The 27,281-nt window shown below is 54.4% G+C and overlaps 1 protein-coding gene across 1 annotated transcript in view; it reads right to left on the bottom strand.

Moving 5' to 3' along the window:
• Nucleotides 1-245: 245 nt before the first annotated feature.
• Nucleotides 246-27,281, bottom strand: part of KCNK3 (potassium two pore domain channel subfamily K member 3) — a 66,843-nt gene continuing 39,807 nt past the window's right edge. The window contains exon 2 of the mRNA XM_084623273.1: nucleotides 246-1,152. Within this exon, the coding sequence (XP_084479399.1) occupies nucleotides 266-1,152 (887 nt within the window). The 3' untranslated portion in view covers nucleotides 246-265. The remainder of the gene's footprint in view (nucleotides 1,153-27,281) is intronic.

Raw genomic sequence — 27,281 nt, 5'->3', positions numbered from 1 at the left:
GCTTCCCCACGTGTGTACATCTGTAGCTATACGTCCATATACTCACGCACAGACACACTCGTCTGCACGCACATTTGTGCAGCCAACATACTCCCCGTCTCTCGGGCTGTCCCTTTTGGAATCGGTCTGTTGAATCTCAATAAAATCTGACCGTTTTCCTTCACCCGGTTCTGCTGGTCTCCATAAGTTTCCTCTCTATATTAAAAACGAAGGGTCCTCAGTGTTGTGTGTGCATGGTGGGGGCGGGGGGCGAGGGGCGGGGGAGTTACACAGAGCTGCGGCGCTTCATGAGTCCCTGCAAGGCCGAGAGGCTGTGCAGTCCCGTGGAGACGGAGCTGATGGCCGAGCGCTGGGCGTTGCAGAAGCATCTGTTGGAGGGGGTGTTGGGGTAGCGGCTAGGCGAGGAGTGGCTCTGCTCCACGCACGTGTCCGAGGTGGACAGGTCCCTGGGGATGATCATAGGGATGGAGTACTGCAGCTTCTCCCGGCTCTTGTACCACAGGCACGAGCACATGGACTGGAAGTGGAGCACCTCCGCGTAGACGTTGCGGAATCCGCCCCCGCCCCCGCCGCCCCCTCCCACCGCGGTGGTGGACGAGGTGGTGTCCGTGGTGTGCACGCTGCTGGCCTGCCCGTTGTGGGTGAGCAGCGCTCGGTGCTCGGCATCCCGCTTCTCGTCCTCGGCGTTCATGGTCATGAAGCGCAGCACCACCAGGTTGAGGAAGGCCCCGATGACGGTCAGCCCCGTCAGGATGTAGACGAAGCTGAAGGCCACATACTGGGGTTTGGTCTGCAGCGCCTCGTCCTTCTGGAGTGCCACGTAGTCCCCGAAGCCGATGGTGGTGAGGGTGATGAAGCAATAGTAGTAGGCATGGAAGAAGCTCCAGTGCTCGTAGTAGGAAAATGCCGCGGCCCCAATGCACAGGGTGCTGATGCAGGAGAAGAACCCAATAGTGACCATGTTGGCCATGGACACCTCCGTCCGTCTCATGCCAAGGCACTTCTTGATGCGGTGCAGAAGGTATTTGACGAAGGTGTTGATCCTCTCACCCAGGCTCTGGAACATGACGAGTGTGAGCGGGATCCCCAGCAGGGCGTAGAACATGCAGAAGACTTTCCCACCGTCTGTGCTTGGAGCTGCATGGCCGTACCCTACGGACCATAAATACAAAGCACATTGCCTGGTTAGTACACTCCAAACCCTACTCTCTTCCCACCTTCCCCTTCCTTAGCTATTGTTTAGGGGTACCCAGATTGGCCATACCAATGGATACCCCTATGGAACAAACTACCAATGGAAGTGGTGGATTCTCCATATCTTGATGGCTTCATGGCTGCCTTTCTGGAAGATGCTGTAAGTCAAACACAAGTTACTGGGCTCAATGAAGACATAACTGGGTGAAATTCTCTGGTCTTGATATACAGCTCAGACTAGAGGATCTAACGGTCCCTTCTGGTCTTAAACTCTGTGACTCAACGAATCCTTTCTGCAGGATATCACTATTATTTATCTTTATTATGGAAGCTCCTAGAGACCTCAACCAAGATCAGGACCCCATTGTGCTGGGCACTGCACAGATACACAGAAAGAGGCAGTCCCTGTCCCAGAGAGATTACAATCTACACAGACAAGACAAAGGGTGGGAGAAAAGACAAATGCACAGTGCCTAAGACATCTGCTGCTGCGGTACTTGCAGCTTCTTCAAGGGATGATTAGGAATTGCTTCTGGACTGAGTCCAACAGCAATAAAAACCTGCAGCTGATCAGCTTTATCTTCATCCTGCAGTTACAAGAAATAATTACAGATGGTTTTACAGACTAAGAGGATAGCATGACCTCAACAAACAAACAAACAAACAAAAAAGGAAAAGAAAAAGAAAGAACATATAAAGCCCCTGGCATGATCAAAAAACCAGCAGAGGATCAGAAGACCTGGGTTCCAAGAGATTCACGGGCCTTTAGGGACTGTACTGCTGCCTCTGGCTTGTAGGAAAAGGTTTGCTAGTAATCAGTTGCTCTGATCCGAGAGATGGGCCAGGACCAAACCCTCGAAGCTCACCATCCCCTACCTTTGTTTGAATACTAGGTTGTCTTAGAACACAGCCTTGAGGAATCACGTTAACTAACTTTAGACACAACAAATCTTGCATCTCGGCAGGGGGTTAGACTAGATGGCCCTTGTGGTCCCTTCTAGCCCTATGGTTCTATGATTCTAACCTGGGGTGAAACACTGGCCCGGCTGAAGTCAAAGGCAGAACTCCCACTGACTTCAGTAGGGCCAGGATTTCACCCACACGACTGGCACTCAGTGTGGATGGGTGCCAGGGCATTTAACATCATGTCAGTGGGTGGTGATCTGGTTAACTCTATGGTTCTAGTAGGCTTTACCCATGAGCAGCTGACACAGTGTTAAACATCACAGTGCCCGTCTACACTGACAACGAAGTCATGTTTAACCTCTTAGGTAATGTGACTTTTGAAGGTCATGGCCTCATTATCTAGTGAAGACAAGCAGGAGATTGGATCCAAATTTGGGTCTGAACTTGACATTTCACCCCTTATCTAATGCTGAACCGAACCCCTGGATCTAAACGTCCCTCAAAATTCTGGAGAAGGGCCCATCCAGATGACTGGGGATGGATCACTCACTTATTACCCTGTTCTGTTCATTCCTCCTGTAGCACCTGGCATTGGCCACTTTCAGAAGACAGGATACTGGGCTAGAGGGGCCATAGGTCTGCCCCAATATGGCCGTTCTAATGTACTTCTTGTCCTACCTTCAGTGGACATGTCGAACAATTGATCACCATCCTCTCTAAAACAGCCCAGAACAGATGTGAAGACTGTTATCAGGTCCCCCCTCAATCCTCTTGTCTCAAGACTAATCAGGTCCAGTGTTTTTAACCTTTCCTCATAAGTAAGGTTTGCTAAATCTTGGATCAGTTTTGTGCTCTCCTCTGGACTCTCTCCAATTTGCCCACATCTTTCCTAAAGTCCGGCACCCAGAACTGGACACAGTGCTCCAGCTGAGGCCTCCCCAGTGCTGAATAGGACGGGACACTTATCACCCTCATCTAACATACGACACACCTGTTAATACACCCAAGATGGAGCCTTTTTCACACCTGCATCACATGGTTGCCGCATGTTCAGTTTATGATCCACTGTCACCCCCAGATTCTTACAACGCACGTAAGTTATGGGCAGAACAAAGCCAAGAACTGAGCGGGCCATTGAGTTGCCTGTTTCTGAGGAGGTGGGAGGAGGGCTAGTGGAAGAGGCGGAGTCTGAAGGCAAGTGCAAAGGGAAAAGGTAGACTTCCCCCAGGCATGAGCGAAGGCATGAAAGTGTGTGTGAGAGGAAGGGATGAAGAGGTGCAGACCGAGCAAAGGCAGGAGCAGGAGGAAATGAGATGGGTGACGTAGAGCGCGGGTTGGGGTGGGGTGATGGTCTTCAAGGTGAGGCCGAAGAGCTGGAGACGAAGAGAGTCCAGGGTTGTAGCAGTGGTGAGAAAGGCACCAACCGGGTGGGTGGCCAGGCAGAAAAGCCAGAGAGAAGGTTAAACTGATGAAGGCAAAGAGACAACCAATGGTCCCTTCTGATGATCCCGATGGTCCCCTCTGACCTTAAAGCCTATGAGTCCTTGAATTTAGCCAAGGGGTAAGACAAGGGTGGGGAAAAACTCCATCTCCCCTTCTCCTGCCTGTATCCTGGCTCCCTTGAAATGCCCATCATTTCCTCTGAGGGTGAGCTCTCTGGAGTGGGGACGGGCATCTTTGTTACTTGCCCACCCAGCCTCCAATGCATGGGAGCTCTGCCCTGGGCTGGGGTTCCTAGACACTGCCTCGGTGAGAATGTGGGGCAGTCGGGGGCACCTGTGCAGTGCCCCGGGGATATAATGTTCACGCAAAGCCCCTGAATCCATCCAGATTTCAATTAATCTGTTTTCTCCATGGTACAAACCACGTGCCAAATTCTGGTAAAAGGCCTTATTCCTTATGACTGCCACCCAATTATCTGTATCCAGTGGAGCCTGCGGGCTCGGCAGAGCCTTTGTGGGAAATGTGCTTGACTCAGAGATTTGGCAGGGATCAAAGAAACCTGGTAACAGTCTGCTCCTTCCTGACTGAGTATCCTGGCCATTGGTCTCTGCAGAAGCCCATGATACACCTCCTCCCCGTTTATAATGCTGTATGGACACCATGCATACAGAGAGGGAGCTGCAATTTAACAGCTTCCTGCGCCCATATCATACCTTGTCAGTCTTTCAGCTTTTTCATTATGTCACAGCTAGCAAGGGCAGGTTGGAGGGGGCGACTTAGGGGTCTGAGCTGCAGGTTTGAACTCTTGGAGCCACAAGGTGGCTTGCCCCATGTGCTGGACAGCCTGGGGCTAGGCCAACCTGAGCCCGCCACCCTGAGGGGAATCAGGCACTTGGCCATTAAGAGAAGCAGGTGGCTGCACTAACGAGGGAGAGCCAGGCAAAGCGGTGAGAAAGCCCAGGAGGGAGGCTCTTATCCAGGCAGAAGCTCAGCACAAGAATGAAAGCTGGGGGGGACTCCAAGCCAAGTGAGGATAAGGTCTCCAGGCACAGTGCCCTGGGAGAGACCCTGACCAAGAAAGGAGGAGAAGGAAGAGGAAGCTGAGAGTCTCGGTAGAAAGGGACCTGGGTGAACTGCAGAACAGGTGGAGGAATCATAGAATCCTAGAAGATCAGGGTTGGAAGGGACCTCCGGAGGTCATCTAGTCCCACCCCCTGCTCAAAGCAGGACCGATCCCCGACTAAATCATCCCAGCCAGGGCTTTGACAAGCTAGGCCTTAAAAACCTCTAAGGATGGAGATTCCAGCACCTCCCTAGGGAACCCATTCCAGTGCTTCACCACCCTCCTAGTGAAATAGTGTTTCCTAATATCCAACCTAGACCTTCCCCACTGCAACTTGAGACCATTGCTTCTTGTTCTGTCATCTGCCACCACTGAGAACAGCCAAGCTCCATCCTCTTTGGAACCCCCCTTCAGGTAGTTGAAGGCTGCTATCAAATCCCCCCTCACTCTTCTTTTCTGCAGATGAAATACGCCCAGTTCCCTCAGCCTCTCCTTGTAAGTCATGTGCCCCAGCTCCCTCATCATTTTCATTCCCTCCGCTGGACTCTCTCCAATTTGTCCACATCCTTTCTGTAGGGGGGGCCCAAAACTGGACGCAATACTCCAGAAGTGACCTCACCAGTGCCGAATAGAGGGGAATGATCATGTCCCTCGATCTGCTGGCAATGCTCCTACTAATGCAGCCCAATATGCCATTGTCCTTCTTGGCAAAAAGGGCACACTGCTGACTCATATCCAGCTCGTCCACTGTCACCCCTAGGTCCTTTTCTGCAGAACTGCTGCCGAGCCATTCGGTCCCTAGTCTGTAGCGGTGCATGGGATTCTTCCGTCCTAAGCACAGGACTCTGCACTTGTCGTTGTTGAACCTCATCAGATTTCTTTTGGTCCCATCCTCCAATTTGTCTCGGTCACTCTGGACCTCATCCCTACCCTCCAGCATATCTACCTCTCCCCTCAGCTTAGTGTCATCCGCAAAGGATGGAGGAGTGGAGTTAGCTGTTCAGTATAGGGACCCAGAGTAGAGGGTGAGCCAGAAGCGGTGGACGTGAGATGGTGACCCCACTGAGGGGGGGCTGAGTCACCAGAAGTCACAGCCCCAGAGCACCCATCCACCAGGCGGCCCTACGGAAAGGACAGAGCTGCCATGCCATGCCTGGCCACGAGGGGGTGGCTAGCGGTGAGTGGATTTGTTTACAGTGAGCTGGCGGCTGTCTCCCACCCCAGAGTTGGCTGCATTTCCAAAGTTGGCTGCATATGTAGCTCCTGAGTGGTGCTGAGATGGAAGGTTCGACGGGGCGAGTTATTGGCGGTGTGAGCTCCCAAACTCCCATTGAACCTGACTCCAAGCGGTTTGAAAATCAGGCCGTAGGTGCCTTGAAAGTCTCATTAACAGAACAGCCCAACGGTGGTGGGTTATGGCTCACCTGCCTCAGGGCATAAGATCGCAACCAGCTCGGATCAGGAAGAACTTCTCCCGCATCTGACAGGGCTGCCCTCATTACTGGTATCTCCCACGCAGCCCTGTCCCTACCAAAGACCACATACCAGACTAGATGGGACCATGATTGGATCTGGTGTGACAGCTCAGGTGGGCCAATCATCTACTCCGATATGCCAGAAGACTGGACGGGCTGGGCCAATGATCTGAGGCAGTGTGGCAAGGGGTGGGATACCAGATAGCCTGATCTGGTTTGTCTGGTCTGAGGCCTGGAACCCCAGGTGACGTCTCCGGGGTGTCACCCCCGTGGCTTCAGCGGAGCTGTGCAGAGATCCGCCAGCGGAGGATCCAACTCTTGGTGCCTAAATGAGCCTTGCAGCGAGACCCTGATTTCTCTCTTCAAAACGTTGTATTTATTTATTGCGAAGCTCCGGGAACTGCAGATGGAGCTTTGCTAACCAGATCAAAAGGCCGTTCCCTTTTGCTTCCATAAATACCTCTGTGCGGAAACCTTTCGTAACACCCGCCAGCAATGCCTCGCCTCGAATCCCAACGGCTACCCCTATGGCAGCAGCCCAGGAGGGGAAGGGTGGAAGCACACCAAACGCACGACGGGCAGTGCCGTGTCAGGGCACTAACCCTGTCCATCTGGCTAGGTCCTGCCGTGGTGGGAACCACGACTCACCACGTGCGGGGAGGGAATTGTGTACCCATTACAGCACCTCTAGGCTGGGGCTAAAATAACCCCCTCCTGCTTCTGCAGCTCCTGGGCTCTGACCCTACTGTCGTTGAAATCAGCAGGAGATTTGTCATGGCCGGGCTCTCAGTCGCTCTCGGGGCCTGATCTGGAGAGGTGCTGAGCACCCACAGGTCCTGTTGCCCTGAATGAGGTGCTTGGGCAGCTCAACCCGGCTCTGGATGAGGATTATAAATGATCCGGGATGGTGTGGGGGGGTGCAGCTGACTCTCCGGTTCTGGGTAACGTCTACAAAGCTGTATCGTTGCAAAATGTGCCATCCGGCGACGTATTTCCCCCCGGATCTGGGCAGACAGGGATGCGGGTGTGCGGAACCAAAGCAAGGGCTTGCTTGTAGCTGGGCTTGATTTTATACCCCAAGCTCCAGCGTTCAGGTGGGAGGTTCTAAACTTGGGCTTGGCTCTAGCGCGATGGGCGAGCGTTGCTCGCGAGGGCACACGAATGGACAAGCTGCTTCTCCTGAGCTTTGTGAACCTTGAAGACTCCTGCCTGAAAGCCCTTCGTGCCAGGGCTTTAGGACAACCACGGCAGCAGTGTGGAACCCAAGCCAACCTCAGAGTGGTTGTCCCTCGACTGAAATCGACAGCCTGGCATCTGGCTTCTGTCCCAGCCCTGCATGGCTCCCTACACAGTTTCCCTAGAGCCAAAAGGAGCTAGAAAGTTACTCTGAAAAAAGGTCTGCTCTAAATCCAGATCCCACCATTGTCTATTGGGTCCTGGATTCTTAAGCAGGGAAGGACCAGCCGCTCATCCAGTCTGATCACCTGCATGGCACAGGCCATTACATTTCACCAAATTGCACGCCTGCGTTGAGCCCAACAGATTGCGCTTGGCTAAAGCGGCTTCTGGAAAAGACCGGGCGGCACGTGAACCCCCCCACTTCGGGGACCCCCGCCCCTTCCCCCCCGCAGCCCTGCCCATACCCTGCCCCTTCTGTCTCCCCTCGCCCGCTGGAGCCCCGAGCCCTCCCGCCCCATCCCATGGCTAGAGGAGCCCTGGCTGAACCGCCCCGAGCACCCACCCTCCTGTCCCAGCTGCCCCGAGCTCCAGGCTGCTGGCACAAGCTGGCACAAGCCTCGGGGGAGTGAGGGTGGGGCCACGGCCTGTGTTAGGGGAGGCTTAGCCTGCCCTGGCCTATTGTATCCGCCGCCCATGCAGAAAGCTATCCCATCTGGATCTGCAGACATCAAGAGATGAGAATCCACCACTTCCCTTGGTACCTTGCTCCCATGGCTAATCGCCTGCACTGGGAACGATTTGTGGCTTCTTTCTGATTCGAATGTCTTGCTTTAATGTCCAGCATTGGTCCTTTGGTCTGCCTGTCTCTGCTAGGCTAAATAGTTTAATAACCAGCAGTGTCTTCTCATGCAGGCCCTGCTACACTGATCAAGTCACCTCTCAATCGCCTTTGATTGAATCCTATTCCTTGCACCTCTTGGCGGAGTGTGAGGGCCACCTTGGGGTGCATCCAGCCAGAGGGTGGGTGGACACAACCCTGCCCCATCCTTCTACGGGAAGGTGGCAGGAGCCTTGTGCGCGGGTGGGGAACAGATGTTGCATCTGCCGTCCTCAGCACTCTGCGGGCAGACCTTTGGCCCGCTGCTGCTGGGTGGGGCCCTCCTCACTGCATACCCCCATCTCGTGGCAGTGGCTTCTAAGGCCACCCAGGTGGCCTGGGTAAGACACAAGGATGCCCCCCATCCCTAGAAATCTCAGCTCTCCGCCACGTGGCCCAGCGTGCTCTGGGAGAGCTCTGCAGACGGTCCCTCTGGCACCGCTCTCAGGAGGCCTGATTCAGCTCAGGATCCCCACGGTGCAGCCCGGGGGTCCCCAAAAGACACCTGTGGCTCAGGGAGATGCTGCAAAGGCAGCTGCTGGGAAGCACACAGCACTCCCCCTCTCCCCATCCCCCTTCCCAGCTGCCATGTCCTGATGCATCACCCTGCGAGCTGAGGCGGGGAAGCTGTGGGGAGGGAGGGGATGCGAATGCCAGTGCTCGCCTCCCCCTCCCACAGGCAGCTTGTCCTCATGAGTCCTCAGTCTGCAGGGAGCTCTGTCAGTTTGCTTCACTGCAGAGAAGCAGGGAACGCATAAGTCACCGACAGAGACGGCTGGTTAAAGACCAGCCAAGCTTTGCATGTTGGCCCGTCAGGTCTCTGCAGCCCCCCACGCCTGCCTGGCATCCTGCTCCCCGATGGTCGCAGCCCGCTTTGCAAGGGGAATCTCAGGGGCAGGGAGCTGCTGAAAATGCAGCCTGGTTGCCTGCCCTCAGCCCAGCCCGACCCTGCAGGCGAAGATGCTGCACAGAATTGGCTGGGGGAGGATGATTTTCCCTGTGAGTCTTTTTGCTTTTGTCCAAATTTGGGCCAAAGCCCCCCAGCTTGACAATTCTTGAGCTTGGCTTTTCGACACGACCTCACAATTATTCAAGGAAAACATTTGGAGTTTTATTGGCCAAAATGGCCACTCTGTCGAAAAGCACTAGTCCCTCAGCCAACCCTTTCCATGGGGAATTTCCCAGTCGGCTCTAGTCTCAGCCCAGTTAGGATCAAAGTTTCCTGGGTTTTCTTCCAGTCCCTTCACTAACTTCCCCACAAGGGACCCGAGTCGCTTGACACTTCACCCGCGGGATCTTTGCCCAAGGTTGGCTGCTCCTTGGTGGCCAACCAAGCGAGGCGGCGGGCATATACAGCGGCAACGAGGCAGGGCCCAGGACAAAACAGTATCTTAAATCAGACTTATGCCTCAGGACTGTAATAGGATGCCAAATAAATTCTTCAGGGCCCTGCAGATGTTGACAGCACTTCCATCCCTGGCCCCCTCCCATGCTTTCCTGTGAGCATAAGGCTGGTAACCTGCCATCTATACAACAGCATCGGAGTTCACACAGCGATCAACACCCATTCAATGGACCCCCCAGTTGTTAGGGGAACACCTCAGTGACATTTAACATAAGAACGGCCAGACTGGGTCAGTCCAAAGGTTCATCTAGCCCATTATCCGGTCTTCCGACTATGGCCAATGCCAGGTGCCCCAGAGGGAATGAACAGAACAGGGAATCATCAAGTGATCCATTCCCTGTCGCCCATCCCCAGCTTCTGGCAAACAGAGGCTAGGGACACCATCCCTGCCCATCCTGGCTAATAGCCATTGATGGACCTGTCCTACATGAACTTATCTAGTTATTTTTTGAACCCTGTTATAGTCTTGGCCTTCACGACATCCTCAGGCAAGGAGTTCCACAGGTTGACTGTGCGTTGTGTGAAAAACTGTGTGTTGTGTGAAAAAAAGCCCCGAGAAAATTGAACGGCAAGGATCCCAGCTGGGATATGACCCAACTGGAGAGGAGGGAATTATTTAAGCTCAGTACCAATGTGGACACAAGAACAAATGGATATAAACTGGCCACTAGGAAATTTAGACTAGAAATTAGATGAAGGTTTTTAACCATCAGAGGAGTGAAGTTTTGGAATAGCCTTCCAAGGGAAGCAGTGGGGGCAAAAGCTCTATCTGGCTTTAAGATTAAACTTGATAAGTTTATGGAGGAGATGGTATGATGGGATCACATGGTTTTGGTAATTAAATATTCATGGTAAATAGGCCCAATGGCCTGTGATGGGCTATTAGGTGGGGTGAGATCCGAGTTACCCAGGAAAGAATTTTCTGTAGTATCTGGCTGGTGAATCTTGCCCATATGCTCAGGGTTTAGCTGATCGCCATATTTGTGGTCGGGAAGGAATTTTCCTCCAGGGCAGACTGGAAGAGGCCTGGGGTTTTTTCACCTTCCTCTGCAGCATGGGGCACGGGTCACTTGCTGGAGGGTTCTCTGCACCTTGAAGTCTTTAAACTACGATTTGAGGACTTCAGTAGCACAGATATAGGTGTGAGCTTTTTTTTCGTAGGAGTGGGTGGGTGAAATTCTGTGGCCTGCGTTGTGCAGGAGGTCAGACTAGATGATCATAATGGTCCCTTCTGACCTAAATATCTATCCAACTGCCCCCACCACCAAACCTCCAACAAAACATTGCTACAGCAGATGGCAATCACAGCCTCGCTTCTTTCCTAACTTCCCCAGCAAACTCGGCTACACGAGTGGTCCCTTATGGGTCCATCAAGATTTATTCTTCACTTCTTTGTGGCCTGAAATAAAACAGCCTGGAACGTATCCACAAAGCTAATCTCTCCAGCCCTGGGTACCCTGTCCTGGCACCGCTTGTCGCCCTGTGCCCTCCTCTTCTCTTTGTAGTTCTGCACCCACCAGTTGACTTGTGTCTTGAGGGAGACTGGAAGCTCTCAGAGAGGGAGGGGCTGCCTTTTATGCCTAAATCTGCAGGCCAGCAGGGACCAGTACGCCCATCTAGTCTGACCTGCAGAATGAGCTGCCTGCACCTGGCCCAGGAGTTCTGGCTGAGCCAGAGTGTAGCTTTTAGAATTAGACCCCCAGTCTTGATTTATAGACTTCGTCCCGCACCCTTCCAAGAAAATGTCCACCGTGGGGAGGGGGATGATTTGGAGAGCGAGCCTGGCCCATGCTCATTCTCCAGGGATGGCTCCTGTCTTGCGGGGCTGGGCCTGGCTCCCCGCTCTGGGGGCTGTGCTCTGGCGCATGGGGCCCCAGCATGGCTCACTCCAATCTGGCCTGGCCACCCCCCGTCATGACAGAGGGGCAGCTGGGCCAAACCTGAGTGGTGCTGTGACCAAGTCACAATGCCACTTGGAAAAGGGGGGCCAGGGTCCAACTGCCCCTTTTGCCCCCAACCCCCGTCCCTCCCGGAGTGGCCCTGAAGATGATTTGATTGAGGTGTCTGTTCAGCACCCAGCACAAGGGGGCCTGACCCGGACTTCTGGGTGCTAGCATCCTACAAACGGGGCCTGGTTTGTTGAAGCTGATGCAAAGACTCCCAAGGACTCCAGTGCCACAGAATTGGCCAGTTCTACACCCCGAGCGCCAGGGAAGTACTACTCTGTGGCTTGGTTTGCCTCTCTCTCTAATGGGATAAACCAACATCTTAGCACTGGGCACCCGCTAACCAGGGGAAAATTCAGAGCCAGAGGGTGGATCTCTATGGACATTTGCAGGCCTTGCTTCCCTTTCCCGTTGGCATTTCAGTCCAGGACCACAAGCGTCCAACAGATGCTGCTTCTATAACATTTTGCATGATAGGACTCCCGCCACCATGAGCCATTCCTCACTTGTGCACTGCCAGGGATGTGCCCGGGTGCCTCTTTGTGATTCCAGAGATGGTAGGAAGCCACCAAAGGTGGTCTGAGCAGGACTGGACGTGGCTGCAGCATCAGATGAAGTAGAGATGTTTTCTGACATGCGTTGGCTGGTGCGCTGGGTGGAGAGGAGGGAGCTAGGGGTAGGTCAGGCTGGAAAGGAAGAAGTGGCTGGAGCTGAGACACAAGGTGGTCAAGGCCTAGAGGAGGCGCCGGAGAGCAAGGGGCTGGGTTTAGTGACCGAATCTGTGGGGAGGCGAGAGGATTTGAAGGGGAGGAGGCTGGAGCTGTGGACAGAGAAATGTGAGGGACAGGAGGCTTTTGGGAGGAGGAATTCAGTCTTTGTCCTGTTGAGTTGGAGGGACACTCAAGAGGAGAAACAAGCCTGTCTCCTGTGACGAGGAAGGATGGTCTCAGAGCTAAGACACTGCACTCATGAAAGCTGGGCCCGTTTCCCAGCTCGGCTATTGGCTCCCCATGGGATGCTGGGCAGGTCACGTGGGGTAGGCCTATGCTGGAGGTGTACTTCCTGCACTGGCATTCCTCGAGCTAGCGTGCTAAAACCAGACGTGGAGCCATGGTGGTGCGAGTGGCTGGGGGGACTCACCACCCGAGTGTGCACCTGGCACTTCCGATCGGTCTGGAGCACTTGGGGTGGCTAGCCGCTTGGGGCTTCGGGCTAGCTTTAGCACATGAGCTTGATCAGAACTAGCATCGAGTTTGAACTTACCCCTCTGGCTCAAAAAGGTGATGGCTTAGTGGTGAGCCTCGCTGCCTTCCAACCAGCTGACCTGGGTTTGATCTTTAGCTTACACAGCGGCTGGCTTTGGGGGAGGATCTAAGGGTGTGATTTTTGCTTTGGGTGTGGCGGGTTCTGGGTTCAAATCCTAAACCTGCCTTGGCTTTTTCAAGAAGGATGTTGACAAATTGCAGAGGGTCCAGAAAAGAGCTGTGAGAACGATTAAAGGATTAGAAAACCTGCCATATAGCGATAGACTCAAGGAGCTTGATCTATTTAGCTTAACAAAGGGAAGTTTAAGGGGTGACTTGATCAGTCTCTAAATACCTACGTGGGGAACAAATATTTGATAATCGGCTCTTCAATCTAGCACAGGTCTAACACAATCCTATAAATTGAAGCTAGACAAATTCAGACGGGAAATAAGGGATAGGTTTGTAACAGGGAGGGTAATTAATCATTGGAACAATTTATCATACGGTTAGCAGGGACCGTGAGTCTAACCCCTGCCAAGACACAGGATTTGTTGTGTCTAAACCATCCAAGGGAGATGGCTCCAGCCTCCTTTCGAAAACCTCCATGGAAGGAGCTTCCACGACCTCCCCAGGCGTCTGCTCCATGTCCTGCTGTTCTTACAGTGAGGAAGTTTTTCTTGAGATTTAATTTAAATCTGCTCAGCTGGAGCTTGACCCCCCTGCCTCTCGCCCTGCCCTCTGTGGCAAGAGAGAACAGCTTTTCTCCATCTTTTTTAGGGCAGCTTTCCAGCTGTCATGTCCCTCCTTAATCTCCTCTTTCCCAAACTACACATACCTAGTTCCTTCAGCCTTTGCTCGCATGGCTTTCATTCCAATCCTCTGATCATCTTTGTCACTCGCCTCTGGAGCCTTTCCAGTTCCTCTCCATCCTTTCTCTACATCGGTGACCAAAACTGGACACAGTCCTCCAGCTGAGGCCGGCCCAGTGCCGAGCAGAGAGGTGCTATCACTGCCCGTGACTTGCATCACTGGCTACCTTTAATTCAAGACCAGCTCTTTTTCTAAAAGATCTGCTCTAGAAGGATTGTGGGGCAGGTCTCTGGGCTGTGCTATACAGGTCAGACTACATGATCACAGTGGCTCCTTCTGGCCTTGGACTCTAAGAAAGTGTAAATGGCCCACCTGATGATCACTTTAGATAAGCTATTACCAGCAGGACAGTGGGGTGGGAGGAGGTATTGTTTCATATTCTCTGTGTATATATAAAGTCTGCTGCAGTTTCCACGGTATGCATCCGATGAAGTGAGCTGTAGCTCACGAAAGCTCATGCTCAAATAAATTGGTTAGTCTCTAAGGTGCCACAAGTCCTCCTTTTCTTTTTGCGAATACAGACTAACACGACTGTTACTCTGAAACATGTACCCTTAATGTCTCTGTGCCTAAACTGTACAATGGGATCATTAGATTGTAAATTCTTTGGGGCAGGGACGATCGCCTATTGTATGTATGGACAGCACCTAGCACCAACGGGACTGTGATCTCCATTGGGCCCTCTAGGAGCTACAAGGAAAAATACATAATACACTGTGCAACTAACGGGTAGCATTGTCCAGTGGCTAAGACACCAGATTTGCTTCCCTGCAACCTGGGTTCTATTCCCACCTCTGCTACTAACCAGCAATCTGACTTCGGGCCAGCCCCAATCCCCAGCCTGCCCAATATTGAATTCATCTTTCTTCTCCAACCCCCTGACACCTCGGCCAGTTCCCCCGCTGCCTGGCCGGGGGAACCATCCCGCCCCAGAGCGCTTGGAGCTGTGCAGGGCTCTGGCAATTCCTGTGTGAGCTGTTAGTGGAGAATGCAGTCTGGCGCGCTTCCTGCCACGTTATTTATAGTGCTGCGTTGCTCAATTGTTAAATACCTCGACAAATATCAAAGATGAAGTCACGTTCACCTATGTGTGAAAACCCTTTCGACATGACGTCATTATTTGCAAACAAGGGCCCTGAGATAATTAGCAACCTCTCTTTTTGAAACTGCAATCTGCACAGGTAACTCCTCCACCCCAGTCTATCCGGCTTCCATGTTCCCTAACCCATTGTTTCATCTTCTTTAACCCTGAAAGAGCTGAACTCTCTCTCTCTCTCTCTCTCTCTCTCTCTCTCGGGCACTATAAAAGAAATGGTAGGAAACCTAAGATAACCCCGGCTGTCCAATTTTGACAATACTCTGCACCTCTTGCAGGTCTTTGAAAAGGTTAAAGAGTCAGACCCAAACAAGCTGAAATCCCCATTTTGCATATGGGGAAACCGAGGCAGGGAGTGATTAAGGCACCTTAATCACCCTAAGGTGCCTAAAATCAGTGGGTTAGGCACCTAAATATCATGGTGACTCTGGGCATAAGTGACTTGTCTAAGGTTGTACAGGGCGTTGGTGGCAGGGCGAGGAATAGGACCCACAGGTCTCTTGCTTTAGCCATAAAACCAACCTTCCCTTGAGACATTCAGCAAAGGGGCCAGCACTGCATGGATTGCTACCTTCAGTAAGAATTGTGGGGTACAGGACACCTGAAGTTCTCTGACTTATCGAGGTCACAGGTAGATTCCTCAAGTCCAAGGCCAGAAGGGACCAGTAGATCTGGTCTGACCTCCTGTATAACACAATCCATGCCTGCCTGTTGTACACCCTTTTGCTCCACTGGATTCAATCGGGTGGTGGCCCCATGCAAATCTAGCCCCGGCGAGTAGCACCCAACAGCTGTTACTGCCCTGGGCACTGTTTGGTGGTGTGTGTGTGTTGGGGGGCGGAGGGGGCTCTGTCCATTTCCTAATGGGCTGCTGCCCACGTCACCTAACCCCTGGTGACCCGCGAACCAGGACCAGCACTAACGGGCCGGCCTCAGTCGACAGGCCGAGGGTGGGATGGTCCCTGGAGACCAATCTTGCCCCAGAGGCGGTGCCTGCCAGGCAGGGTTGAGGGATGGGACAGAGTCACAGAAAGCAGCCTGCCAGCGGGAGCCCTGAGGCTGTGGAATAGTCTCCTCAACTGGGGAAATGCAGGGACATGTCTCCCCAGACTGCCCAGAGCCCTGGAGAAGAGGGACACACGCTGCACTAGCCCTGGGGAGCTGGTATAGATGGGACCTGACCTGTCCCGTCTCCAGATGCTAGGAGGTGAGCCCTACTCTGCTGGGCCTTTGTGCTGAAGGCCAGGGGTGGGAGGAGACGCAGGGTGGGGAAGGGGCAGGAGGTGCCAGCTTGCTTTAGGGGCACACCCCTCCCATCCATGCCGGCCCCCAGGCAGAAATCCAAGGGTGGTGTTCTCCCCTCCGCCCCATCCGGGGGGCTGCACTCCAGGGCCGCCCAGAGGATTCAGGGGACCTGGGGTCTTTGGCGGTGGGGGTCCTTCCACTCCAGGTCTTCGGGGCACTTCACTGAAGACATGGAGCGGAAGGACCCCCTGCTGCCGAATTGCCACCAAAACTCTCGTGGGGGCCCCTGTGGGGCCTGGGGCAAATTGCCCCACTTGCCCCCCCTCTGGGCGGCCCTGCTGCACTCCCAGGAGCAGCTCAGCCCCCGGCCCGGTCCTCTGCCTTGGGGTCACTTTCTCTCCTCCCTTAATCCCTCTCGCTCTAATGAGACGAGAGACGGGCTGCCAGGTGAGAGCTGCTTGGCACTGAGCTGGCAGGCAATGGCTGGGGGGATTGCTGTGCTTTCGGCTCTGGGGGTGGGAGGAGCCATTTCGGGGGAGAAAGAGAGGGCAGATCCCCCACAGGGTCCCATCCAGTCTGTGCCGGAGGGGGACAGATTGTTCCCCAGGCGGCACTGAATTTCCAGCCCTCCTGCTGGGAGTCTAAGGGGGGCCTGGCAAGTCCCGCGCCATGGGAATGACCCCCTCAGGCAAGGAGGTGGCCTAGTGCCATGGACCTAGGGGTACCACCTCCCCTCGGCCACTCCAATCATCTCCACTTGCCCAGGGCAAGTTTTCTGGCTTGTGCCCGCCCCAGTCTTGGGCCCCAGTGCTTGCTGTGCCCGCCCCATTCACCCCGTCGCTCTGGCTGCTGTTGCACCATCCCTGTCCCTGCCCTCCCAGCTGACGGCCCCGCGAGTGCCTCTGAGAACCGCGCAGCCTTTGAAAACTCCCTGGCGAGAGCCCTCCGGCAGCTGCTCCCTGCCCCTGATCCCTGGCTACGAACCATCCGGCCATCGAGGCGGTATCACAGACCCCAGCACCCGGGGGCGGCCGAGCTCCCGACCCCAGGGAGAGGCAGGCGACTGAGGCAGGCCACGAGGGGCTTCCTGCTCCTCTTTCTGTGGAGGTGACTGCCCAGCCCTTGCATGGGGCTCCCACAAACACATCTCCTGCTTGGCTGGCTACATCCGCCCAGGGGCCACTCTTGGGCGGGGAGCTTCTTGCTGCCCCAGCCCTTCCTACCCTCTAAGGCCCAGCCTGCCTTGGGTTGAATGAGGTGCACTGGAGTCTTTACCGAATGCCGGGAACTGACAGATCCTCCTCCCCAGTGGATCCCTCCTCCCCAGTGGCTCTGTGAGTAGCTAGCATGGGGGACCAGCCTGGAGGAGGTACCGTTTCCCATCTGGCCAGTCTATCGTAGGTACTTGGATGGCCTCCTTTGCCGCAGTATCTGAACACCTCCCAATCTGCATTGTGTTTATCCTCCTAGCAGCCCTGTGGGGCAGGGCAGGGCGATTATCCCCCTTGTACAGATGGGAAACTGAGGCACAGAGAGGCCAAGTGACTTGCCCAGGGTCACCCAGAACGTCTGTTGCAGAGCAGCAAATTGAACCCAGATCTCTCAAGTCCTAGAGTAGCATCCTAACCCATAGGCTTTCCTTCCTCAATGGAAGCACCCGGGGGACAATGCTCGTTTCTCTACTTTGAATAATCATTGCTCTGTAAATCCAGCAGCCTCAATGGATGCGTCTACACTGCATTGTACATGTGGGTCTGTGGGAGCCAGTCCGAGTCCACGTTTGAGCATCCACACTGCATTGTAAACCTGGGCTTACAATTGCTGGCCCCGGGTCTTATAGCCATGCTCACGCATCCACATTGCACTGTGTAGACCTTTTGGCTTGAGTCTGCAGCTTGAGCTGTGTCCACACTTCAAACTGACAGGCTTTGGACCTGAGTCACAGCGGGACTTAGGCTCCGACCCACCTCCCTAGCAGGGTCTTCGGACCTGGGTCCTGAGCACTTCCTGACCCCAGTCAGAGCAATGTGTGTGTTGACATAAAGAGGGCTGGGGGGGTCAAACCTGAGCCAGAGCGCAGGGTTAGTGTGCAGTCTAGACATATCTAATGTGGCCGAGATTTAGGTGGTCTCAGAATTAGGGTAAAATAAGAACGGCCCTAGAACGTCACTCAGAAGAGGTTTTGTTGAAATCTTCCAGATTCCCATTCCTCCAGCTCTGCCGGGCCACCCAGGGGCCCTCCTGAGATTTCCTGATGGGATAGGAGGCCAGTTTTGGTAGTTCAGGAGTTTCGAGCACTTCTCTGAACTCAGCCTCAGACTCAAGCTTTGGACGTTCTCTCTGGCTCGGAGTAAAACACGATCCCTGAAACCTAGCACTTAAGGAATGCTTCTCATCACTAGACTTCAAAGTACTTTACAAAAGAGTTTGGGATCATTATCCCCAGTTTACAGTGGGGGGAAACCGAGGCACAGAGCAATGAGGTGATTTGCCAAGGTCTCGCTCAGTAGGCCAGAGCTGGGAATAGAGCCCAGATCTGCCAAATGGCTGTCTGGTCCTCTAACCACTAATCCACACTGCTATCCATATAGGCTGATCCAAAGCCCTGAGGCGCTAGAGGAGGGTCATGCGAGCCTCCTGTTACTAGGTCCCCAAGAAGACAAATCTCAGCTTCCAGTTAAAATTAAGTTTTCAGACTTTTTCTTGGCAAAGGTAGCCCTGAATCTATGGACAGATGCCACCCCTGAATCTCTAACCCAGCTGCAACCAGCCCTATGCAGAGGAACCTGGGCATTGCCAGAGGGCGTCAGACCAGAGCATCATCCACTCCCCGTCCTGGTTCTGCTGAGGACACTGGAAGTGCCCCGTCCTGTCACTTGGAGGTAGGCCCCGGCCTGAGGGGCCCCTCCCTCCTGAATTTTGATCCTTGCTCATGCCATCCTGGGTGTTCTCACAGTGCCAATGAACACCTGATCCTCTCCTGAATCCAGGCCCAGTTCAGTGCCTTGCCCACCGAGCCAGCCTTCTGCCCATCCAGCCTGATCTGAAGCCAGCGGAAAGCCCTGGAGGCACCAAAAATCACTAATCCCGTCTGCAAGTCTGAGCCAAAGTGCTGTGGATCTGGCTCATTAGTATTCATGGGCATTTGTCTCTCTAGGGCTGTAGGTTTGCAAGTGTCAAGGCCGGAGCTGGGGAAGGACAGACAATGGCTGGGAGAAAGGAAGGGTCATTACTCCCCTTTTACAGATGGGGAAACTGAGGTACAAAGACTCAACGGTCATTAGGGGCCTCACCTCCTTTGAACTCAATGGGAGTTAGGAGGCTAAGTACCTTTGAGGAGCTGCGATCTAAGTCACAGGCTTGTTACATGGGGCAAAGCAAACTCCAGAGTCCTAGCCCGGTGGCTTAATGCTAACCCCATGCAGGGAGGCCAGAGAGGATCCGGGTGCAGCAATCAGGCCAGGAGCCGGCAGCTTAGAGTTTGCACAGATTTCTCTGGGTCCCTCGCAGCCGGGCGGAGAGGGGGAACCAGGCCCCTGGGTCTGAAGTATTCTGCAGCCACTCTGGCCAGTCACCTCCTGGTCTCACCCTGCCCGCTCTCCTCAGTACCTTGACAGCAAAAACGCGTCAGGAATGGGACGCAGCTGTTACTGGAGCGCACCGAGCCCCCAGCTGGGACCACGGCGGGGCCTTTAATCTGCAGCCAAGGGCCTGCTTTCCTTCCCGAATTCTTAAGCCTCTTAAGACTCGGCTCATGCACCCGGGCGCCGTAGCATCGTAAATCCTGAGCCAGAGGCCAACAGAGACGCTTGGAAGAAGCAGCAGCTCCCCCCTCCCTCAAGCAAGCTATTTCTTACAGACCAGGAGTCTCAATTAATCCCCTCCCCCAAGCCAACTCCCGCCCCCGATGCCCACATGCCAGGCTTATTTATGGGAAAGAGGCACGTGCGGAGCAGGAAACTACTACTGCTGAGTTCAGCCGGGCTTATTAAAGGGCCAGTACCGCTCTGTGCTGGGACCAGAGCTAGAGCCAGCCTGACTTGCTGCTCCTTCCACCTGCAGGTCCTAGGCACATGGAAAAGTCCCGCTAGGGCATCAGTCTGACAGTCAGCCAATGCTGGGTTGTTGCCTGCAGTCTGTTCTCCCCCCGGACCGTCCGTTGGGTCATCTCCCATTTCGTTTAGGGACCTCTTCTGCCACCTAAGAGGACTCTACAGATAAGACACCTGGGGAGTAAGGAACATTATCCCCACTGGGCAGATGGGTAAACTGAGACGCAGAGCAGCTAAGGCCAAAAAGTGTCTTGAAAGAAAAGCAACAAAACCCTTTTGGAAAGTTAACTCCTGGAACAGATTCCCGTGGCACGGAGCAGCTTCGCGGTCACCTGGAGGCTTTAAATCACGGTAGGGCGGCTCTTTGGTAAAGAGACACTCTAGCTCAACTGGCCGTGCTGCCCTGGGTGCAGGAATCACTTGGGTGAAGTCCCTGCCCTGTGCTCTAAGGGAGGTCAGACTGGCTGGGCATAGCGCTCCCTCTGGGGCTTAACCCCAAGGAATGCATTTAGTCACCTACATAAGATTCTTCAAGCACCTAAATACTAAATTTAGGCACCTCAGTTTGAAACACTTGGACTGAAGGGCTCGGCCAAGCTCACACATCAAGTCGCTGCCATATGTAAGAGCAGACAGAACCCTGGAGTCCGGGACTTTGTCGCCTGCTCTGTTCCTCCGAGATATACTAAGCACGTGACGTGAAGTGGGGCTCTTTGTTCGAGAACAGTTAGGTTCGGCTAGTACGGACCACGCTATACCAAAGCCTGGCTGTGATAAGAACTGAACTGGCGTAGGGTTCCCCAGAGTGCTGTTCACTCCAGCTAAACTCCGTCCCACAATACCCTGCGATTCCACAACTCAGCAGCTGGCACAAGCCGATAGAAAACTTATCAAAACCAAGTTCCAGTCGTTCTGTGTCTTAGTACAAGGTCAAGAGGGGCCTGCCCGGACCAGTCCCTGGAATGCTCGCACCCCAGACAAGGCACAGAACAATAAGGTCAGGAACGGGGATGAACTGATGGGTCGGATGTGAACGATGTGCAAAGAGTTTTGTAGCTTGTGAAATCATCCTATAACTCCTCCTAGCTGACGTGTGACACTGGGAGCACACCTGCAGTGTATGCTGCACCTAACACCGCTGCGTGGGCCGGCTTCCCGCAGACAGTATTGTACAGAACTGGTTTTCTGTACCATGGTGTTACTGGCTATTTGGTCTCTCGGGCGTACGTCATAACGAACCAAAGAGCGGTCAAACAACTGACTGTACAATGCATCAGCAGCACTGATGTTATCTGATTGACGGCCTGGAGAGATGGGGTCGGGGTGGAACACCAGGCTAAAGCCCGCAGGCTAGGTGCAGAGGTACTGAACTGGACTGACCCCCTGTTACTGGGCGAACGATCGATGTAACAGTGCACTGGTCGCATCCCCAAGGCACAGTTTGCCTGCCTGGCCCCAGCTGGCCAGGAGAACGTCATGGCTGCGCTGTCCTCTCCTGTGCATGGGGCTCCTCTGGGCCGCGAGATGGGAGCTGACAGCTTTCCTTAATGCCAGGCCAGATCCAGCGCTGCTGTGGGAACAGCTACCAGCTGCTGTGATTGCACGAGCAGAGCATTGGTGGGACAGGTCAGCTCCTGGAGGGGAAAATCCAGGGGCCTGCAGGAAGTGGCAGTTCCCTCAAGTCGTCCTTAGCCTGGTGCCACCTTTCTACTGAATCCTGCCCGCTTGTGCATTGCCTGGCACTTTTTGCAGAACGGGGGCATCAGTGTGGGTCAGATTCCAGCTACGTTCTACCTTTGGACCCTCGTGCCATGTTAATCAGCTTGGGAGCTCGAGAGAACCACGGGGTTGGTCTGTGTCGGTGCTACAAGAGACTGTTGCTCGCGCCAGGAGCAGGCCCGGCGTGACGTCCGGTGTCATCTCAGAATAGTCCTGCGGGAGTTAGTGGGCCTGGCACAGTGTGATTGCGTCCAGGGCCCAGAGGTTATTGTGGGCTGGAGGAGGGGGAGAGCCGGCCGCTCTCAAAAAGTCGACATGGCTTTGGGGATGTGATGGAGAGGCTGGCCGCATCCCGCGGGGCCCCTCCATGCTTCTGGGAAGATATTGGGAATGTGACAAAGCCGCCTCCCCTGCCAAGCCAAACAGACGGCTTTGCTTCATCCGCGGCCTAGTAAAATAAAAGACGCACACTTTATAGCTGAATCCCCTGATAGATTCACAGCTCCCTGGGCCGGGCCGCATTCCTCAGGTCAGACTCTTTGGCCGGCATTTTCCTTGTTACGACAGGGCTCTCCAGTTCTGTGTGCAGAGCCTGGAATGCGCTCGCTGCCCAGAGACCCCGACCCCCACGCGTTTCTCCACGCTCTGCCTACTTCGCCCGGTTACACTTCAGCCCTGCTGAGCTAACTTCCCAGCATGCCCTGCGTTACCCCCAGCCTGTTCTCTAGCTCAGTGCTACTCAAAGTGGTGGTCCGTGGACCGGTGCTGGTCCGCGAGCCACCAGCAGCCGGTCTGCACGCACATTAGAAAAAAAAAATGCCAGTCCCCCACATCAGATAGCTTGAGAAGCACTGCGTCTAGCTGCTGTTCGCGCCCCTATGCTCCATCATCCTTCCTCTCCATCTCCCTCCCCAGGCCTCAGCTGCTCCAGGTGTGGTATGAAGGCCAGAGGCCCCCCGGGCTCACAAGTGGGGCCAGCTTTGCAGGGCGGCTCTGCACGCCGGATGCACGCTGGGGGGGCAGATCCTTTGAAAATCTGCTGGAGCGATCTTTGGCAAACCCAGCTCCGGATGCGGAGCCTGCGAACAGCAGGCCGTGAAACCTGGCCCTCAATGCTCAGTCTCAACTTCCGGCGCCGCTAGGACCCAGAGTGTAGAAAATTGTGTTTGCTGCTGGTGCATCTGGATTCTCTCTGCTGGAGATGCACAGAGAGGGGGGAGTGCTGGGCTGGAGGGAGGAGGGCACAAGAGCCGGAACAGGCAGGCAGGAGAAAAGGGGAGAGGGAATCACAGAAAACAGCAGGAGCTGCAGGGAGAGAGAGGAGGAGGAGCCTCTTATGTACCTCGCTAGCACCTGCAGGAGCCTGGACTGTTAACTCCAGCTTCTCAGGGAGCTTCCTGTGTCCTGCTGCTTCCCCGGACCCACTTGAGGAGAACAGGCTGTCAGCTGAAGTAGTAGGAGCCAGTTAGGCCCTTAAGATGCTGACAACTTCCCTCGCTCAGGCCCTGCTACCAGCCTGCCTATTTGTCCCCTTCAGCTGAGTGTTGAGAGCCACTATCGCGGGCACAGAACAGCAGCCAGGAGTGAAAGAAGAAAACGCCCCTTGGGGGCAGCATTCAGAAAAAGAAAGCAAGCAAAGGAAGCTTTTCTGTCTAAGCAGGAAGGAGCTCTCCTGAGACACATAGACACGAATGTCCACGGTGAGCCTTCAAAGTTTTGAAGAGAGCCTTTCGAAGGTTTGGCCCAAGTGAGGGGGCATTTGAGCTCCCCGCCTCAGGGGCCAAAATGTTGTGGGCCGGCCCTGGATGGAGAAGACAGACTCTCAGTGGCAGTGGGTCAGCTGGGGGGTGGGCTGGGTGCTCCAGAGGAGGTAGAGGCCATGCCCAGGCTGAGACCAGGCTGTCTCTCTCCCAGAAGCCCCAGGGGCAGGGTGAGTAGAAATCCCTGCGCTCCAGCCAGACTCCTACCACGGCACATTTCGCGAGAGGGGGCCAATGCGAGATGCTGATTCGGGCTAGTGACGGTCCGTGCAGTGAGCTCGGCAGCCAGCGGGGAATTAGGAGCCGGTTTAGCCTTGTAGCCAAAAGGCTTCATGTCCTTTGGCGATGGCATTACATCCCAGTTACCTTCGGCCTGAAATTGACAGAGCTGCAGCACTAACGGGTGCTAATCCAACCCGCATCAGCAGCATGGGCGGGGGTGTCCTTCTGCCAAGGGCAGCCGCTGCTGGCTCTGGGGACGCTGCAGCATGGCAGCCCTGCCACCAAAGACGGACCCCAGCATGCCGGGGCTGATCCGTCCCAGCCCCGCTCTCACACGGGCTGCTCCTTTCAGCATGGCAGGCCTCTTCGTGAAACGTGACATGCACGACACACAACAAACCCACGGCACTAAGAGGGAGCGCCAGATCCGGGGAGGAGCGACTTCAGGGAGTGGGATGAGATATTGGGAATGAGGAGCTAAGGGAAAGCAGAGAAACACGGCCCCTGCAAGGAAGTCAGTCACTGCCTACCCTTCCTGTCTGCATCGTTTCCCTCCCCTTTTGTCTGTCTGTCTTTTCTGTTTAGATTATGAGCTCGTTGGGCCAGGGGCTGTCTCTCGCCACATCTATGAACAGTGCCTCGCGCAATGGGGTCCTGACCTCCCTGGGGGTCTCTATCCAGGTAGCTGTAGGAGCTGTACCTGGGACAAAGCCCAGTGCGGTGAGGGCCGCTGCAGGAATTCTCGCTCTGAATAGTTGCGGGGGCGTTGGTTCCTTATGGCAAGCTGGTGCATTGCATGCTCGGCTCTGCAGTGTCTGCAGGTGCCTGTGTGAAGGTGAGACCAGCCGCGTGGGCTGTATCTGGCCTGCAGGCTGCATTTTGACCCTCCCAGCGGCTATTTCAGTGAGCTGCCCATTTAGCGGCATTGATTTTCAGTGCAAAAATTAAAACCAACCAACCAGCCCAGCAGAATCATTAACGTCTCAGCCAGCAAAGTAGAATTAAATGCCACTTTGGGTTATAAATTCTGCCTCTGCTGAATAATACATAACCAGATTCTGTTCAGTTGTATCTTTAGCACATGGTACGTTTCCTCGGCTGACTATTAATAGCATATGGGCTATTTTTTCCCCTCTAAGTTGTCAGGTTTTGGTGTCACTTGACACTAAATAGAGAGGAAAAACAGCTCGTCAGAATGCGTGATACTAAAAACGAATGGCTGGGGGTTGGGGAGTCTTTTGAGAAACGGCAGCGTGACCCAAGTCAAACTCTGCTCTGCTTTAGTAAAGAATATAATAGCAACCCTAGGAATTGCCAGCCTGGGGGCCATCTAGCCAAGCCCCCTGCCTCTGACGGCTGCTGCAGAGAAAAGCGAAATAAACCCTGCAGTGACGGCATAGCCTGCACCAAGGGAATCTTTCCTTCTAACCCCTACCAGGAAGAGGTTGGTCAATACCCCGGAGTGGCGGCAAAACGGTCCAGTGGCTACAGCACTCGCCTTGGACTCAGGAGATGTAGGCTCAATTTCCTGCTTTGCTACAGAAGTTCTCCGTGACCTTGGGCAAGTTACTTAGACTTGATGTGCTTCAGTTCCCCATCTGTCCAATAGGGTTTCACAAGCTACTTCAGTGCTGGGGCCAGATAAAGACCATAGCTAAAAGCATGCAGGTCTATTCCTCTAACAGAACTCTGGATGTTCTCTCTATCAATGTCCTGTCCTTTTTGGAATCCTGCTAAGCTCTTAGTCCCAACACTCTCTTGTGGCAATGAGTTCCACAGGTTCCTTCTGCACTGAGTAAAAAAGCATTTCCTTTTACCACTTGCAGTGTTCCATTGGCCAACCCCTGGCTTTGTGATGATGAGAGTGCAAACAGGAGCGGCCCCTGGGCCTTCTCTCCACCGTTCATTGTTGTGTGTCACGTCTCTTGTTATTCGCCTCTTGTCTGAACCGAACCGGCCTGGGCTTTTCAGTCTCTCCATGGGATGGATGGCGCTTCAGGTCTTGACTCCATCTTGTTGCCCATCTCTAAACCACGCCTATTTCTGCAATCTCCTGTTTGAAGCAAGGTGAGCAAGCAGAACGAACACAGTAGCCAGGTGAGCATGTCCAGCCACTTCATATAATGGTCCTTTTGGTCCAGTCACTCTGCTGTCCCATCTCACCCCTTATGCTATCACCATCTGGGGCCAACTCAGCTCCAACATCCTAGTGCACTGGGCTAACAAAGTCCCCTTGTGCTGGCCCAGCGAGGCACCCTGAGGGGAGGCAAGGACGGCCTCTGGATCTGCAGCCAGCTGTGAAGCGCAGGCCTGTTGCAGCTGGGCCCCGGCAAAAACCCAAAGGCAAAAATAACCTCAAGCCTTGCAGAGTAACCTTGAGATTCCTTCTGTGCCAGCACGTTTGCCGTGCCGAGCTTGGCATTTCTGAGCACTGCTGATGGACGGTACGGTTGAGCGCCTCCCACCCTCACAGACTACGCACCTGCGGGACAGCCATGTATGCAGAGGGACCCAGCAGCCACAGCTGCAGTCAGGGTGCTGGGACACACGCAGCATCCAGCACGGGTGGCCATTGCTAGGGTCGCTTTAATCACAGCTCTGAGCTGCTGGCCAGGGATGTGACATGTAAGGAAAGGAGGGAGGAGAATCATTTATCTCGCATTAAAAATGCCAATTAGCTAATTTAATCACCTGCATCCGCCTATTTCTAAAGCCAACCCTAGCCAGCACCAAGCTGTCTGTCACTTCCGACTCTGCTCTTGCTAGACCTAGCCCGGGCTTGGAAGGGGAGATGAATGACTCAGGAGTGGAAGCAGGCTCTGGGGTGAGGCTGGGAGGTGAAGTCTGTCTGGGGTGAGGATCTAAGATGGGGGGAAAGGAGGGATTAGGGGGAGCTATGTTAGCGGCGCTGAGCCCCATGTAGCCAGCTGGCTCCCTGCAGAGCCCCGATTAGACGCTCGGAGCTGAACGTCACGAGGCACACGTCTTCGGAACGAACTCATGAGGAACCAGCCCGGCTCCTGCCAGGGTTCTGTCTCTTTCATACAAACAACGTCCTTTACAAGACTGAATGCAATGAAAGGCGTGGCGGGACCCGAGATGAAAGGGAGACGCTCCCTCTGAACTGAGATGCAGACGTTTATCTGCGGAAACTAAGATTGAACTCCGATTTATCTGCCCTCTGGAGAGAAGGCGCCAGTCAAGGGAGTTTGTCTCCTCTGCATCCTATGTGCCGGGAAGGGCTCGAGGCAGAGAGGACGCAGAGGCTGGTTGCCCACTGTGATGCACTGCACATCATGGGTGCTGGGCCGGTGACGGAGAGTCCACCCTGGAGGGCTGTGTTCTGCCCTCAGCTCCGCCACCGATTCCCTGGGTGGCCTTGGGCCAATCCCTTCGCCAAACACAGGCGACTGAAGTGCCTCTTGGGGCAGCGGCCATCTCAGCATTTGTACAGTGCCCGGCGCAACGAAGGCTCAATCTTGGCCAAGGCTGCTGCGATAGACCTAATACTAGACAGGTAATCACTGCAGCATGGCCAGTGACTCAGGTGCTTTTTGCAGCTGGCTGAGCTGGGCCTTGGGG

This window comes from Lepidochelys olivacea, assembly GCF_965140295.1.
Source record: "Lepidochelys olivacea isolate rLepOli2 genome assembly, chromosome: 3".
NCBI lineage: Eukaryota > Metazoa > Chordata > Testudines > Cheloniidae > Lepidochelys > Lepidochelys olivacea.
Note: the sequence above shows the minus strand (reverse complement) of the source record. Positions and strands in the feature narration are given on the sequence as shown.